The 16,428-nt window shown below is 42.5% G+C and overlaps 1 protein-coding gene across 1 annotated transcript in view; it reads left to right on the top strand.

The window, feature by feature from the left end:
• Window positions 1-4,229: 4,229 nt before the first annotated feature.
• The window catches only part of Nedd1 (NEDD1 gamma-tubulin ring complex targeting factor), a 40,829-nt gene continuing 28,630 nt past the window's right edge, over window positions 4,230-16,428 (top strand). The window contains exons 1-4 of the mRNA XM_032911464.1: window positions 4,230-4,323; window positions 6,755-6,898; window positions 10,143-10,237; window positions 13,814-13,930. Coding sequence (XP_032767355.1) covers window positions 6,763-6,898; window positions 10,143-10,237; window positions 13,814-13,930 — 348 coding nt within the window. The 5' untranslated portion in view covers window positions 4,230-4,323; window positions 6,755-6,762. The remainder of the gene's footprint in view (window positions 4,324-6,754; window positions 6,899-10,142; window positions 10,238-13,813; window positions 13,931-16,428) is intronic.

Here is a 16,428-nt window from a genome sequence, read left to right as displayed (position 1 = left end):
GGGAGTGAAGTATCTCCTCAGACTCTGTGTGGACTTTCATCCACTTTGAACCAACTGATGGGGCTCTTTTCTCCCTTTTTTTTTCTAGTTTTCTAAGTACTTTTAATCAGTCAGGAATATTGCCCACTTCAAATGCTTTTGCTATGTGTTTATTAAATTATAAGCATTTTCTAACTTTTCAATTAATTGGTGTTTTTTCCTTTTTTTAATTGAAAATAGAATCCTCTCTCATATAACACATCTAGACCAGAGCTTCCCCTCCCTCCAGTCCTCCAAGCTCCCCCCACTACCACCTCTCTCCCTCAGATCCACTCCCTTCCTTTTCCACTTCAGAAAAGAACAGGTCTACAAGAGATAACAGCCAAGCAGGACAAACCAAGATGCAATGAGACAAGGCAAACAGTCCTGATATTGAGGCAATCCAATAGGGGAAAACAGTCTCAGGAGCGGACAAGAGTCAGAGACACAGAGTCCCACAGAGACCAAGCTGACAGCCCTAATGTGTATGTGCAGACCCACGCAGGCCTGGCGCTTGTGCCTTCAGTCTCTTTGAGCCCATATGATACCTGCTTTGTTGACTTTGTGGGCCATCTTTCCTTGCCCTCTTCTGTGGGGTTCCTCAGTCTCTGAGGGGAGAGACCCAGTGGAGACCTCCAGCTCAGACTTTCTCTCCTCAAAACATCGGGCTGTGCGTCTCTTCACCTGCTCTTTTCTGCTGCAGTGGAAGCCTTTTTGATGAGAACTGGACAAGGCACCAGCTGATGGATACAGCAGAATATTAAGAGTCATCTCAATGGTTTTGCTTTTTTTTTTTCTTTTACTTTTTTCTTTTTTCTCCTTTTCTCCCCTCCCCTCCCTTCCCCCCCCCCCTCTCTCTTGCTTGTTGTGCTTGAGGTCTCTGGACCATCCCATCTCCTGTTTTTAGGTATCGTTTCCCTGACTCATTTCTAGGCTTGTTTGTCACGGTTTGTCATATGGGGACTAATACCTTTTTCTAAGTTAATGGCTCATTTCCAGCCATTTTGCTGAAAGTGCTAATCAGCTGGAGGGGATCCCTAGTGGAATTTTTAGGGTCAGTTATATATACCATCATATCATCTGCAAATAATGATACTTTGACATCTTCCTTTCCAATTTGTATCCCCTTGCTCACCTACAGCTGTTTTACCACACAAGCTAAAAAGTTCAAGTACTATCTTGACTAGAGATGGAGAAAAGTGGACAACCTTGTCTTGTTCCTAGTTTTAGTGAAAATGCTTTCAGTTCCTTTCTATTTAATTTGCTGTTGTTTATAGGCTTGCTGTAAATTGCCTATATTATGTTTAGGCATGGCCCTTGTATCCTTAATTTCTCCGGAGTTTTATCATAAAGGGGTGTTGGATTTTCTCAAAGGCTTTTTTTTTGGGGGGGGGCATCTAATGAGATGATCGTGTGTTTTTTTTTCTCTTTCAGCTTATTTATATTGTGTATTACATTGATTGATTTCTGTATGCTAAACCATCCCTGCATCTCTAGGAGGAAGGCTACTGGATTATGATGGATGATCTGTTTGATGTGTTCTTAGATTCAGTTTGCAAGTATTCTGTTGAGTATTTTGCAACTCTGTCCATAGGGCAATTCTTCCTGATGGTTGTGTCTATTGGTATCACTTCTTATGTCTTTGATAGAACTTAATAGTTGCTTAGGCTAGCCTCGAGCTTCAACTCTCGAGCCTGCCATCCTCCTGCCCCAGCCCCTAGCATACTGAAATTACAGATATACTTCGCCAAACGTACCTTGATTTTTACGCTGCATTTATTTGTCATCTAGTTAAATGTTTTCTATCTTTTTGAATTTATTATTAGCTTGTCCCAGGGCTGTCTAGAAGTTAAAGTTGTTTAATTCTCAGATGTTTGGAACTTTTCTAGTTTCTCTATTATATTCTATTTATGTCCAGCATTATTAGGATCAGAAAACCTGGTCTGTGAGATACATTCTTTTCAAAACCTATTAAAACTTGTTTAATTTTTCATCCTTTTGATTATTCTTATAGATATGTTGTTGAAGAGAATGGTAATCTTGCAATAGTTGGGGGGAGGGTAGAGTCCTCTGTGAATGCAGCAGATAGATATCCCAATCTTTTACAGCATGCATGTGGTTCCCCCCAACCCCCCAGATAAGAGTGAATTCTGTTAAAATTTTCAACAAGAACCACAGATAGGTCCCTGTTATGGCTACTGGCTGTTAACTGTATCTGGTATGGACTAAAAATTCAAGCCATTTGGGCACATCTATGAGGGATTTTTAGTTAATTGGATTATTTGAAGTAGGAAGACCTACCTTTAAATCCAGATCACTTGAGGCCACAAGACCACCTTAAATCAGAATCACTCAATCTCAGAGAACACGCCCTAAGTCTGTGCCACACCTTCTCCTGGAATCCCATTCGAGGAACAAGAGTTTTGCTCTTTTCCTGCTTGCTCTCACTCCTACTGGCAAGTTCATTCCGTCACTGGTAATAGAGCCTACTTCTTCGGGATTCTGACATATGTTCAAGACCGGTTGAGACATCCAGCAGTGTGAACTAAACAACTACTGTATTCTTGGACTTTTCATTGTTGAACTATCTGGACCATGGCCTGTAAGCCATACTAATATATATGTATATGTATATGTATATGTATATGTATATGTATATGTATATGTATATGATATATGTATGTGTATATGTATTTGTATGTGATGTATATGTATTTTATCACTTCTGTTCCTTTAAGAGTCCTTGTTGAAAAGAAACTTCTTATTTGCTTTTATTACGAAATATCTCACTTTTAATACAGAAATAGTCTTGGCGTCTACATTTCCCCCTAACACATGATCCCGGTTTTAAGTTTCATTGCTGGTTTCAGTGTTAGAAATGTGTGTTTTCTGCTCGAAGCGTTCTTTTTTACGTTCCAGTTCTACCTTACTCTACTTTTTCGGCTCTCAACATTTGGGGCCAAATCCCAGGCAAAAATCAGATAATAACATCAAAGGAAGCTGCAGATTCCACAAGGCAATATTATTTGCTGTCTTCATTTTTTTGGTTGCTCCCCACCAGCCTCCAGAGGCTGGATAGAGAACTTCCTTTTCTCCTGAGAGTGGGGATTGGCATATCTTAGGTTTCCAGTTGCTTGTGATATGAGTTTAGGTGACCGGGACATTATGTATGCAGTTCAGAAACACATCCTGTGTACACCTGGGACCAAGGAGTGACATTTTCCATAGAAACCCCCTATCAGTGATGGAAGTAAACACTGTCAACACTGTAAACACTGAACACTGTCAACAGAGCAATCTTTTAGCAAGAATTTTGGAAAACTCAGTTCATCGGCCCCTTTCTACCATGAGACAAATTCCCTCAAAAGAATAACCACTGAGCTGGTGTTCATGTAACTGATCGCAGCATGTGACGTTTGGCATTTGAAGATGGCTAGCTCAGAGGCTTACGTCACCGTTGGGTTTATTCTCAGAGTTAGTGTTCGTTTTGGGTTAGATGAGCCTCTCCTCTCCTCCGCTTCCCTCCCCTCCCTTTCTCCCGCCTCCCTTCCTTTCCTTCTCCCACTTCTACCCCAATTCCCTCCCCCATGTCTTCCCCTCTTTCTTTTTTGAAACTGGGTTTCTCTGTATAACCGCCTGGAACCCATTCTGTGGACCAGGATGGCTTCAAACCCACATAGATCCCAATGCCTCCCGGGAGTGTTGGGATTAAAGACACGTACCACTACACCTCTTTTAAATCAGATGTTTAATCCGTGGTTTTCCATGGCTCCCTCTTCTATATATCCTCTCTTAAACCAACATCCATGTTAACTGCCTTTATTAAGAGTGTTCTTGTGATAAAACTGTGACACCTTTTTGTGGGAACTGAGAGTTAGCCAGCATTCGTCTGGAACTCCCGGTCTTTTGTCTTCCCTTTCTCTATAGAATTGTTAATACTAATTTCCTACACTAGACTGTAATCTCCATCAGGCCAGAGACCTGCATATTGACTGATCTCTTGTCCCTTCAGGCTAAACCCAGCAGTGCACACCCACAGCCTAACTAGGTGCCTGGCACACAGTAGACAACAAACAAATGAGCAACAAAGGAGTAGTAGCTACAGGCTAGGAAAACTTCCTCTGCACCACCCCAGCGTGGGCTGCCACCCAGCAAGCGCTGGTGGAGTGCTCGCGGCACCGCCTCTCCGTGACGTCATGTGAGGCGGGACTTCCGGCCGCCTAAGTTTAACAGTCCAGGCGGGAGCCGGAAGCGCAGCGAAAGAGCGGGTGGAGCCTGGCCCCCCTGTGGCCCCACGCTTGAGAGGTGAGGTTCCGCCTGACAGGGGGGTCTCTGTGAGCACCGCAGCCCTAGGCGGGGGACCCCGAAGTCAGCCTCCTCCGTCCTACGCTGGGCGGCTGCGGGCGCGCGCGGCGGTGAGTGGCCCGGGACGGGACAGGACCAGGTCGCGGGCCCGGGACCTACGGGCCGAACTATCTCGGGCTGCTCGCTCACCCGGACACTCGGGTCTGACTCTCCTGTAGCTGCGTAGCGCAGCCGCCCTGGGCTAGGGGTGCGACCCCAGAGAACTCTTCTTTAGCAGAGTGTGCAGTTGGTCGCTGTCGCTCTTCTTTCACGGGATCGTCTCGGGGGACTGATGTCAGATCCCAGAAGCCAAGCGAGGGAACTGAGACGACTTTGTGAAGTCAGCATCTCTGAAGCTGTGCGGGTCGCTTAACTCAGCTTTCGGGGAACCTTGATCCACCCATTGCACCACACTGGGTTATGGTAGCAACATCTTGCAGTTGTGTTTACTGCTCTTAAGAGTTCGACTTTTCTACCCTGTGTTTTTCCGTGAGTCCGGGAACAAGAGGCATAGTGTACATGCTTCAGTCACCCAATAGAAACATTGTCTACAACTCAACAGGTGACTCTACACGTTTTTTAGCAGCACCTACTAGGGGCCATTCTAACATGGAACCACCACACGACTGTATCCCAAAATATGCACAACAAATCATAGGAGTTTCTGGCTAAATGTTTTATCCTTTCCTTAAACTTTAGTTTTTTTTTTTTTTTTTTCCCTCCTGAGAATCAATGGTACCTTGTTAGTTTGTCCTCTGGAACCCATTAGAGATATGTATGGTGCATTGTTGATAATATAGGGGCGTGTCTGTGACCGCTGTTGGCCTGTAACATTGGTGGATAAATTCAGCCCCCATATGTCACCACATGGCATCAGTTCAGTATGCTGGAGCAACAGGAACATCCCATTTTAAAAGAAAGTAACCACTTTTTATTAGACTTCAAGTATCAATGAAACTGTTGACCTATAAAAATATATTTAAACACACAGACACACACACAGGAACACACATTAAAAAATAGTACATCTGCTTGCGCCTTGGCTTTATCCATTGATTTTATATATATATATATATATATATATATATATATATATATATATTGGTTGCAACTCACTTCAAATTCGTTGTATACTAATTAGTTTTTTAGACATAGGCAATAGGATAAATTGTATTATCAACAGTTTAATTGGATAATAATATAGTACTTTTTTTTGTTTTTTTTTTTTTTTTTTTGTTTGTTTGTTTGCTTGTTTGTTTTGTTTCTGAGACAGGATTTTTTCTGTGTAGCCCCTGGCTGTCTGGAACCAGCTCCACAGACTGGGTTGGCCTCAAACTCACAGGTCCACCTGCCTCTTTCTGGGATTAAAGGCCTGCACCACCACCACTGCCAGTCTTATAATAACAGGCTCTTGTAGCACCCCTCCAGGGTGTGGGAATATCTTTCTCTGCCTTCTTCTCTCCTGTGCATGTTTAAGTACTCTGTGCTCCACAGTACCTGCTGCCTTCCCTTCAGAGTGCTTGGAGCAGCCTCTCTGCTTTCTGTCTACACTGCTTTGGCTTTGGCATCACTCTGTCAGATGTATGTGTTGGAATGTCACACTGCAGAAAAGTGAGAGGCCCTGGACCACCCTGGACCAAGACTTGGTATTAGGATATGCACTGGCAGCTTCCTTTGTTGTTAATTTTAGAGTTTGGAAAACTTGGCACAACGGGATTCAGACTTCTAGGCAGGCTCATACATTAAAAAAAAATACACGAGAACAACACTTAGTAGATTTCTCTGTGAAGTACTTAGTATGGGTCAGGAATATTTCATGAGGAGGCAGGCATCGTTATGGGAACAATGAAGACAACAGAAGTTCTGCTAACGAAATTGAATCGGGTGGTGGAATAAGAGTAGCACTGATAAAGGGCTGTTTTTGCCGAAGTCCCTGGGGAGCCCACCTTTTAGAAGCAGAGAGTTTTGAGCTGAGGACCGAATGATAAGGAGATGGTTGGGGGGGGGCGTGGGGGGGCTTTCCACGTAGAGCGGGGCAGCAGGTGCAGAGACACTAAGACGAGGATGAGCTTGGCTTGGTTCATGGACATGAAGAAAGCCAGTGTCAGATCTGGCGGCCTCAGGCAAGAGAGGTAGGAGAGCCATGCAGGCATTCCTGTCCTGTAAGGCAGGATGAGGAGGTTGGGTTTATGGAGGTTGCCGAGGGGATTCTAGGAAGGATGAGCTAAGCGGATGTGATTGGCTGCTGTTTAAATCACTTGTACTACTGTGCGTGCTGTTTGACAGAAAAGGACAAGTAACACCCCTTGCCTTTAGATCAGGCGCATTTCAGCTTTTAAAATTTGCTTTTCCCTAACTGCGTTTTAAATACCTTGTTCTAAACTTTTTATAGGCTCAGCCATGCAGGAAAACCTCAGATTTGCCTCATCAGGAGATGATGTTAAAATATGGGATGCTTCGTTTCTGACATTGGTGGATAAATTCAACCCCCACACGTCACCGCATGGAATCAGTTCAATCTGTTGGAGCAGCAATAGTATCCTTTAAAAAAAAAAGTACTTTTTATTAGTTTTCAATGATCAGTGAAACTGTGTTGGCCCATAAAGATATTTGTGTAGCTACCTATGATTAAAAAAAAGAAACTGATAAAAACAGTATATATGCATGTACTGTAGTTTTCTCTGCTGATTTGCTTTAAAATTTTTTTTTAGTTGCAACCCACTTCAACCTCATTCAAACTTGCCGAATATTATTGTCTTTAGGTACAGGCGGTAGAATTAGTCATATTTGTCCACAGTTACTGAATCTGTGGAATTAGTTAGGGAAGAATAGCAGTGCACCTGGAAGACTTTACAGTGGCCTTGTTCATCTCCATCTGGATATTTCTGAATCTGATTGTGGATATCAGTGAGCAGGACGGGGAGGAGGTTAAAAAGTCACTGTGTGTCATTCACATCTTACTGATGATTCCCTTGGGTTTGTCTCTTCCACCCGGGATGAAAACAGCATGGTTTTGCAATAGACAAAATGGGTTGAGCTTTCCTGCCCTTTGCCTCTTGGTATACTCCCTGTGTTGGGGAGCTTCAGATGGGGAATGAGGGGAAAATAAAGTTAGGGTTTATCATACATTGTTGATATTTGGGGTGAGGGTTGGGGGGTTCGTTGTTGTGGGGGCTTTCCTGGGATGCTAGGAAGTGTTCCTGGGCTCTACTGCCCAACCACTAAATGCCGTGCTCTTAGTTTTCTCGATGTGGAGATACTCTGACACTGGTATGCTAGAAATGAATCTTCTGTGAAACACACACTGTTTTGAAACAACCATCAAGTGTTAAGAATTGTCTGGTTTTTACCAGTATCAAAGTATTAATATTCCCCCCGATGAAAGGGAATCTGACAGGGCTTTAAAATATGACCGATTTATGAACAAACATATTAGGGTTTTTTAATCTCAAATGCCTGTTCTTACACATACATAACAAATGACAACTTTTCTTATTGAATTACATTTTCCCCTTGATCATTCCTCAGTTTTTGCATTAGAGCAGTAAAACCAATTACTTGGATGCTCTATTAATCAGACGGTGAAGGACTCTCCAGCCTGTCATGTGGAAACTATTTTAAGGAGAGTGGCAAGTGTCTGAAGCTGGTCTTCACTATTTTTAGGTTTTAATTGTGTTTACAGCTTCACTTTTTTTTTTTTTTTCTGGGTCCCTTGAAGAAAAGAAAGAATTCTTAATAGGATGTGGTTTTCTTTTTTCTGCCTAATTTTGTTTTGGGGATTGTTACCAACAGCTGGCTGGCGTTGACGAGTACATTCCTCAATGGTTGGTGTGGCAATGAGGTAGTGCTGTGTGACTTTGAGAAGCTGTCTCATTTCTGTGCAGAGAGCCTCATGGTATCTGCACTCCCAATGAGGCTGTGGTTCAGTCGTTCCTGAGGAACAAGAGTTCCAGACACAGCAAGTCAGGGTCCCGGTGTATAAATTCCAAGAACAGCATCAGCATGAGGTGCCAGGGAAGTTAGTTTTCTTTATTCTTTTGGTTTCCATACTTCTTATGTCTTCTAAAATTACAAGAAACTGGTTTCTCCTTTCTTAACTTTCTGAGGTTCTTTTTCTTCGGTAAACAGAAGAAGCAGCCAGTGGCTTCTCACGGTGACACTGTGTTGGTAGAGGTGATTTTATTTCCCCTAGAAATGTTGTGTGTAGATTGCTCTCCAGTTGATAGAGGAGCTCCACTCAACACTTACCAGGGCCTGCTCACTTCAGAGATAGGCAATACCTGGAATGCAAAAGCAAGCCTGTGGTTGCATTAGAAGAGAGGGCATTGGCGACTAGCTCTGGATTTCGGCACTGTGCTGATTCACTTGATAGTCCACAAGCCGGTGAGACTTGGACTCTGTTCTTATGACATCGGTTCCTGTTGATTGGCTTAAGTGCTCCTTGGAGACGTCATTCTTAGGGTAGAAGATGGTACTGTACCCTTGACTCCAGTGGAGTTCAGACATGCTTCAAACTAGATAAACTGGTTTATCCTTTTAAAATAATATTTTGTCTGGGGATGTTGCTCCATTGGTTGAAGCTCGCCTAGCATGGGTGAAGCCCTAGGTTTGATTGTAAGCATGGTTTTAAGTTAGGTACAGTGGTACACACCTCTAATCTTAGCATTTGAAGTGGAAGCAGGAGGATCAGAGTTTGAAGGTCGTTCTAGGATATAGAAGCTCCCAAGAATTTTTTCCAATGCATGGTCATAAAATATCAGAATACTCTGCACAATGTCAAAAGAATACAGTAAAGATTATCTAGATGCTTCCATTGTTTCCATGCACAGACTCTGCTTACTAAAAGTTGAAAGTTTAAAATCCTATGTTCTGGAGATAGGAAGATGGGTCAAAGGATAAGGAAGCTCTTACCTGGACCCCATGAGCTGAAGTCCCTGAACCCTGTTTGTTGGTGGAAGGAGAGAATGGCTTCTGAGAATTGTCCTCTGACTTCCATATTTGAAGTGTGACGTGTGGGTGTGCGCACACGTTAAATGTTAAATGTTAAGCACTCTGATATTTTAACATGCTATGGCTTTCAAAACCGGACTCTTATTCTTAATTATTTAATCATTTTGGTTTGAGATACATTGTTTTGTATTTACTTATTGCTCATGTATAATTTATAGAGAGTAAAATAATTAAAAGTTTAAGTTGAGATTAACTTAAAATAGTTTACATTTGCATAACATACATAGTTTTTATTTAACCTCACTCAATCGTGTTTACCGTATGCTCTGTAATACTCACTCATAATATAGTCATGGTTGATCACCACAACAGTGGTTCTAGTCCTGAGAAAATAGCAGTCTTCATTTTTCAGTCGGAAGAAGTAGGAAAATGTTGTGGATACTGGCTTCTAACTGAAGCAGATACTGAGCACTTGATCAATAAGTAGCCCTCAGCGTATTTGTGTATGAGAAAGCAGATTACTATCTGTCTGCTGCTTTTCTCACGTTCTCCCGTCTGCAAGGGTAAAAGCAGACCTGGCCCACTCTGGGAAGCCAGTAGTGTTTCTCATGGCTAAGTATCTTTCAGATGATAGCATACTCAAAAGGCAGGTTCTTTCCTGCGGTCCTGGGAAAGGAATTAGTCATTGGTAGCCGGTGTATTTTGAAAGCTGGTGTATGAGCTGCATTAGTGTGCTTGTCTCCATGCTGGCCTGCGTGACTGTTCCTGGGACTATAGCTGGGTGCTGTGGGTGCCATGGACTGTTTGATGCTTCCTAACTCTTCATTTAGATAACTTCCTAGTGACTGCGTCTTCCAGTGGTGACAAAATAGTGGTGTCAAGTTGCAAATGTAAGCCCGTTCCACTTTTGGAGCTTGCGGAAGGGGTAAGTTACTTTCTTTTTAAACTGTTTAAAATCTCAGTTTGCTTAAGTGACTGTGACTTACTTGTTATGGTTCTTTGTGTTTAAAAACATTTTCATCCAAACTCTGAATAGTACAGTGACAGGTGGAGTGCGTGTGCCTACCAAACGGTTGTTAGATGAGATTTTAGTGAATTCACGGAGAGCAGTTTAGGTCTTGGATTTCGTTAAGAAGGCACTCTCTCTGTTTTCCCCTTTGCCCATGCAGGACTGGGTCACTAGGTTGACTTGACCTTGTGAACCCTCATGATGTAACTGTTCCTGTTGACCCGGGTGCAGGCTCAGCAGCAGAGACTGGTTCTGAAGGGAGCCTTCTGCTTCAGGTGCTGAGCGCTCAGCACTCAGGGGTCTGGTCTGCCTTCCTTAAGGCTGGGGGAGATAGGAGATTTCAGGGAGGCTTGGGGCCACAGCACGCAGTGACAGTGATGAGTGAAGCTCTCGCTGGATATTTCTTCATTCTTTTGTTTTGTGAGTTTATTCAGGACAGTATTGGTCTCCTCATTTCCATCCTCACATTCAGAAAGCTACTCTTCAAAGAGAATGTAGAGAATGACAGTTAACGACAAGGTCGCTCCTTTTTGCTGCTCTTGCCTTTTCCCTTTTTTTATTCTCTTTTTTCTTTTGTAAACTTAAATTTCACTTCCAGCCCAGGTGTGAAAGCTTAGAGAATGTCTGACAAAGGTACAGTGGGAGTTTGAGGCAGTCTGGGCTAAGGAAAGTTGAGGAAGAGACTGCCCCTGGTCAGTAGGTAGACTGAACTCTTCAAGAGAGCAGTGACAGCGATCTTGGGACTTTTGGGTCCTTTCCGGAGTGGCCAGCCAGCTGCTGTTGAATTTCATATTAAAGTCAGATCAGTTCTTCCTTTCACAACTGGCTGGCTGGGCTTTCATGCATTAAGTTTTCAGATCAGTGTTTAGCACCTCTGCCCACTTGTGTTTTGATTTGTTTGTTTAAACTTATTTGATTATGTGTTTGTTTATTTGGACATTGTCTCCTGTGTAGTCCTGGCTACTATTTAGTATCTGGAACTTGGTTTTTAGACCAGGCTGGCCTGGAAGCCATGGAGGTCCACCTGCCTTTGCTTCTTTAGTATTTGGATTAAAGGCATGAGCTAACCAAGCCCAACTCCTCCCATTAAAGAAAAATAGTATACTGGGTACTTTTATACCTCAAATTCTATTTTATACTTTAATACTTTATCAGGTGATTTCAGTGAATATCCCCATTCAGTGAATATCCCCATTCAGTTGTATAATTTTGGCCTTTCCCACTTTAAGGCATTACATTATAAAGTGGGTGAAGAAATGCACACCAGAGTTCTAATTTTGAATGTGCTGCATTATAAAAGCTTTTTGCAGGGAGATTTTTAATGAAGGACTTTATTAGGAATTTCTTGTGACATGTTAGGGCTCTAGTCATTATTTTGTTGGGATCCTAGCTCTGTTAACTCACATGCCACTCAGCTATTGGGCCTTTATAGTTGGGGAAAGAAATTTCCACCAGTCTTATTTTAAGATTATTTTTACAATGAAATTTTAGGTTCCTGGTTTTGTTTTTAATTTTGTGTATTTCCTCTTTGAAGTGGACAGATTGGTATTAACGATGTTATCATGGCTATAGTGGGCTACAAAATAACTTTGAAATTTAACCACCGCATTTTTAGATTTAAAAAAATCATGTTTTAATATTTTTGTAGGTACAGAATTCCTATAATACCATACAATTTCTATTAATTATTTAAGTTCATTAGATGCATTAAAATACATTAAAATAAAAGGTCTTCTATCAATAAGGTAAGCTAGTCTTAAGTATGGGTTTTATTCTCAACCCTTAACAGTAATTGCACCTATGACAGCATCCAAATATATCAATCTTGGTGGAAACCATCCTTAACTATTTCTTTTAAAAGTAATTTTAATGGTTATTAGGAAACTTGGATTTGCAGTGCAAGTAGATTCTAAAGTAAATGGTGCTGACCCCTTCAGACATGCTCATTCCGGGATGGTGCCCACCAGGGCATTAATAGCTGCTCTGGCTGTGTTTGATGTTGATTCTGTTGGTCCAGTGCTGACATCCTGATTGGTGCAGTGGGCCTGAGGCAAGGGGACAGACTGTAAGTGTTCTTTGGAGCAGAGCGTGGTCTGGGGATGCCGGATTCTCTGGTAGGAAAGTACTTGCGGTCTGTTCTCATCTGGTGCTCAGCTCTGCTGCTCGCTTATGTTCAATGTTCAGGGACTTGCCTCAGCCTACACAGCTTGGGTCTCTCCATTGAGCTTTGTGTCGCCTGTTTTGTTGTGTGTGTGTGTTTGTTTGTTTTTCATGGCATTCAGCTGAATGTAAGAACAGTTCGTGTAGCTCCGCTCTGCTTCAGTTAAATGAAGCACTGCCAAGGCACCCAGCTCCCATGTTACTAGTGGCACCAGGGTGACACATACTTACTGTGAGAATAGCTTGGTAACTGTTGAATTTAGCCATTGCTCTGTAATGTTGGTGAATATAGTTGTAATCTTTAAGAAACTGACTTTCTGATTTCAAGCACACTGTAAACTGAGCAAAGATTGCCTAGGTGTTGGAAAGGTATTTTGCAGAGTACTAAGTAGAATACTGCTTCAGAAAGCTACACTAAGTGGCCAAGGGAGGTTGCTTCACAAGTAACATGTGTTGTCTGTTGACCAGGTAGAGCCATCAGTACTGGTTCAGTGACGTTTGGGTCTGGAGAACAACTATTTAGAAGCCTTGAGGCAGTTAGAAGATTGCTGTGTTAGGAATGCAAGGTCATTACTGGTGGAGAATCAGTGCATGAGAAAGAAGAGGACAAGTGATGGAGTAGGGCAGGGCCCAGACAGCTCTACCTGCAGGTTGATGGGTTTGGGTTTCTTGTAGGTATGCCTGGGAGCCACTGAAAACCTTCATACCCAGCTCTGGCTTGCTTTCTTTTTTTAATAATTATTTTTATCCTCTATTTATGGAGGATGGGCTTTTAGGAACCAGGAGTGGAAACAGGAAAACTAGCTAGGAGGTTGCTGCCACCATTGGGCAAAGTTTGGGTCAGTGGTAATAATATCTTTAGGTGAAGGGAGGCATGTGACTTTCTTGTAGGGTTTATAGGCCTCGTTGATAGGCTGGACTAGGGTAACAAGGAACTGAAGGTTATTCAGCAGCTCTCCCTTGATCAGTTGTGCCCAGGCTCAGCTGTCTGAGGTCAGGGCGCTTTGCTCATTCGCTATGAGTGCATTTGTATTTGGTGGTGGATTCCCTACAGCCTCACTCTTGCTCCGCGTCAGCCACTGAGCCACAGCCCTAGCCCCTGAGGCTGGGATTGGGTCGTTCTTGAGACTCACTGGGTGAGGTTTGCTGTTTTCTTGACATCTGAAAATGAATAAGCTTTGGATCCATGAGGGTGACCAGAGGTGAAATACTTGGTTGCAAGTGTAAGCATCTTGATGGCCGTGACTCAGCACATTTGCTCTTCTGCTAAAGGTTGGTCCTCTCTGGGCTCTGTTAACCTAATTTTGTTTGTTTGTTTGTTTGTTTAAATAGCAAAAGCAGACATGTGTCGATTTAAATTCTACATCAATGTATTTGGCAAGTGGAGGCCTAAATAACACTGTTAATATTTGGGATTTAAAGTCAAAACGACTTCATCGGTCTCTTAAGGTAAGCGAATATATTTTATCTATTTACAGAATGGGCAGCGCACACCCTGTTTACCAAGCTTTAGAGTCAAAGTGGGGTGCACTGGGGAATGTAGGTACTGTCTAGCTGAAACTTTCCACATAAAGACTCGTGACTCCTGTTGCCTTTTCCTTATTTTTTCATGTGTTCCTGTTGTTTTGAATGAAGTAGTCTTTGAGGGTTTTCTTTTTCAAGTGTAGTTTTGTCATCAGGGTTTTTTTTTTTTAAAGAGCTTTGGGAAAATGTGTGTGGTTCAGGAATTCAGTAACCAGAGCTGAGGGCTCAGCCTCTTAGTTCTGCAGTGTTTGGCTGCCACTGTTGATGATATTTTTGCTTGCATATTTTTAAACTTGGTAATGAAACAGTAATTAAAATAACCTACTATTTAAAATCGGTGTTCCCTTAGGTAGCTCTTTGTAGTTTCAGAAAATAGACATATTTATCTCAGGAAAGTGTGGTCAGGACTTCCTTAACTCTACTTTTAGCTTTTTTAATATTTAGAAGGTGCTACAAAGTTCGCTGTTTCTAAGTTTGTCATTTACAAGTATTTAATTGAAAGTTTTAAATAGTTGTATATATATGTTCTCTCTGTATACACAGAGAAGAACTCCCTTTAACTGTTAACCATGTTACTCGTTACCTGACACTTGTGGGCATTTTGTGGCCAGTAATGTTTTATTTGTGTCCTTACTCCCTCTGTAGTCATCCGGTCCCTGGACTGCTTTGTAGTAAACACCAGACACATACACACTCTGTCACTCTGTCACTCTGTCTCTCTGTCTTTGTCTCTCTGTCTCTCTCATAGTTAAACTGAGACGGGGTCCTATAGTAGCTTTGTGGTACCTTTGGAAATTTATTGTTTTATGCTTAGCTAAACTTCGAAGCGTCTTTAAACTCTGCTTAGGATAAAACAGGTAACTGAAGAGTTGCTGCTAGTGAAATAGCTTTTGTCTCCTCCCTTACTATGCCCACTTGTTGAGTGCTTACTGTTTATTTCAGTAACTGCAAAGCAGCAGATGCAGGCGGAGAAACTGAGTTAGATGTTAAAGAATGTATTCTGTCCATTCCACAGGGGTCAGTGCACATGCACACCATGCTCTTTGTTCCGTCTTTCAGATGTGCACTATTTGAAATCACACGCTTAGGGGGATGTGCCTACTTTGTATAGGGAGTGTTTTACTGAGAGGTGAGTCTTGGCCCAGATTGTCAGAGTTTTTGGCTTTCACCTACTCCCTTCCTGTTTGGAGACATTCTACTCATTTCCTCTCCTCGGTTTTCTTAATGCAGATAACCCTTATTTTCACATCCTTTAGATCTTAGAATGCTTTATTGTCTGTTTTAGAAGCAGTTCCCCATCTATGAAACGTTTTCTTTTGCTTTGAGTTCCTTATCTATGCTCTCATCCCCAGTGATGTATACAATTTCTGGCGTTGGCACCGACAGGTTAGTGCATAGTCAGTGTTTCCCGGTGATGTTTTCCACAGCTGAATTGGGGCGACAGTGCTCCTTTACAGAGTCACGGACGTTCGGTTGAGTGGCGCCCTCCTCATCCCTGGGACAGTGGTACACACGATGGTGCTTACTCTTCACGTCAGCTTCCCCACAGGCAACTGTGCTGGGGTAGAAGTTGGGGTCATCTGATGGAGTTGTACTGCAGTGAGATGTCCATTCGCTGTCTTGTATCAAGTTTAGGATATTTATCTCAGTAAATGACAGAACACTGCATTGTTCAAAAAAACAAAACAAAACAAAACCCCACCCTTATAACTCCCATGAGGGTTGCATGTTCCTGTTAAACATCTCTAATTTGATGCTTGGAAACAAACCTTGTGACTTCCATTCCCTCATTAGATTCTGTTCGAGTTTGGGAGGCAGTCTGTTTTGAGAAGGCTGAGGGCTTTGGCGTTTGTCTTGAACCTGTATCCTAGTCTGTCACTTAGCACAGATGGGAGATGCACCAGCGTCTTAAGCTTTCCCGTCTCGTGCGCCTCATCTGTAGATGGGGAAAATGGCATTGCCTCTTAGGATTGACTAGTCAGTGAAGCCCCAGTGGAGAAGGTGTTCAGCCAGTGGGAATGAGTAGCTGCTGTCTGATGTCTCAGGCTTAGTCGTTGCTTTTTCTCCCACTTCCTTTCCTGTCTGTAACTTACCTATGATCTCTTGTTTATTTGCTTGTCTTTTGAGATAAGACCTCACTATATTAGCTCAGGCTAACCTAAAATTCTAGGTGGTACAGGATAGTCTTGAACTCGTGATCCTCCTTAGTGTAGGGACTACAAGTGTGTACTGCTACTCCCCACTCTCATCCTTTCTTTAAGGTTGGATTCAGTTGTGTATCTCTCTCAGTCAGTCAGTTGAGAATGATACCTGTTTCCCCCTTTTGTTCCCTTGATGCCACTGTTCATTTACCATTCGCTGTCATTTTGGTGCTAATTTTAGTGTCTTCTAGTTGAACAGTAATACTCAAGAGCAGACATTTA

Source organism: Rattus rattus, chromosome 1, assembly GCF_011064425.1.
Source record: "Rattus rattus isolate New Zealand chromosome 1, Rrattus_CSIRO_v1, whole genome shotgun sequence".
In the NCBI taxonomy this organism is placed as follows: Eukaryota; Metazoa; Chordata; class Mammalia; order Rodentia; family Muridae; genus Rattus; species Rattus rattus.
Note: the sequence above shows the minus strand (reverse complement) of the source record. Positions and strands in the feature narration are given on the sequence as shown.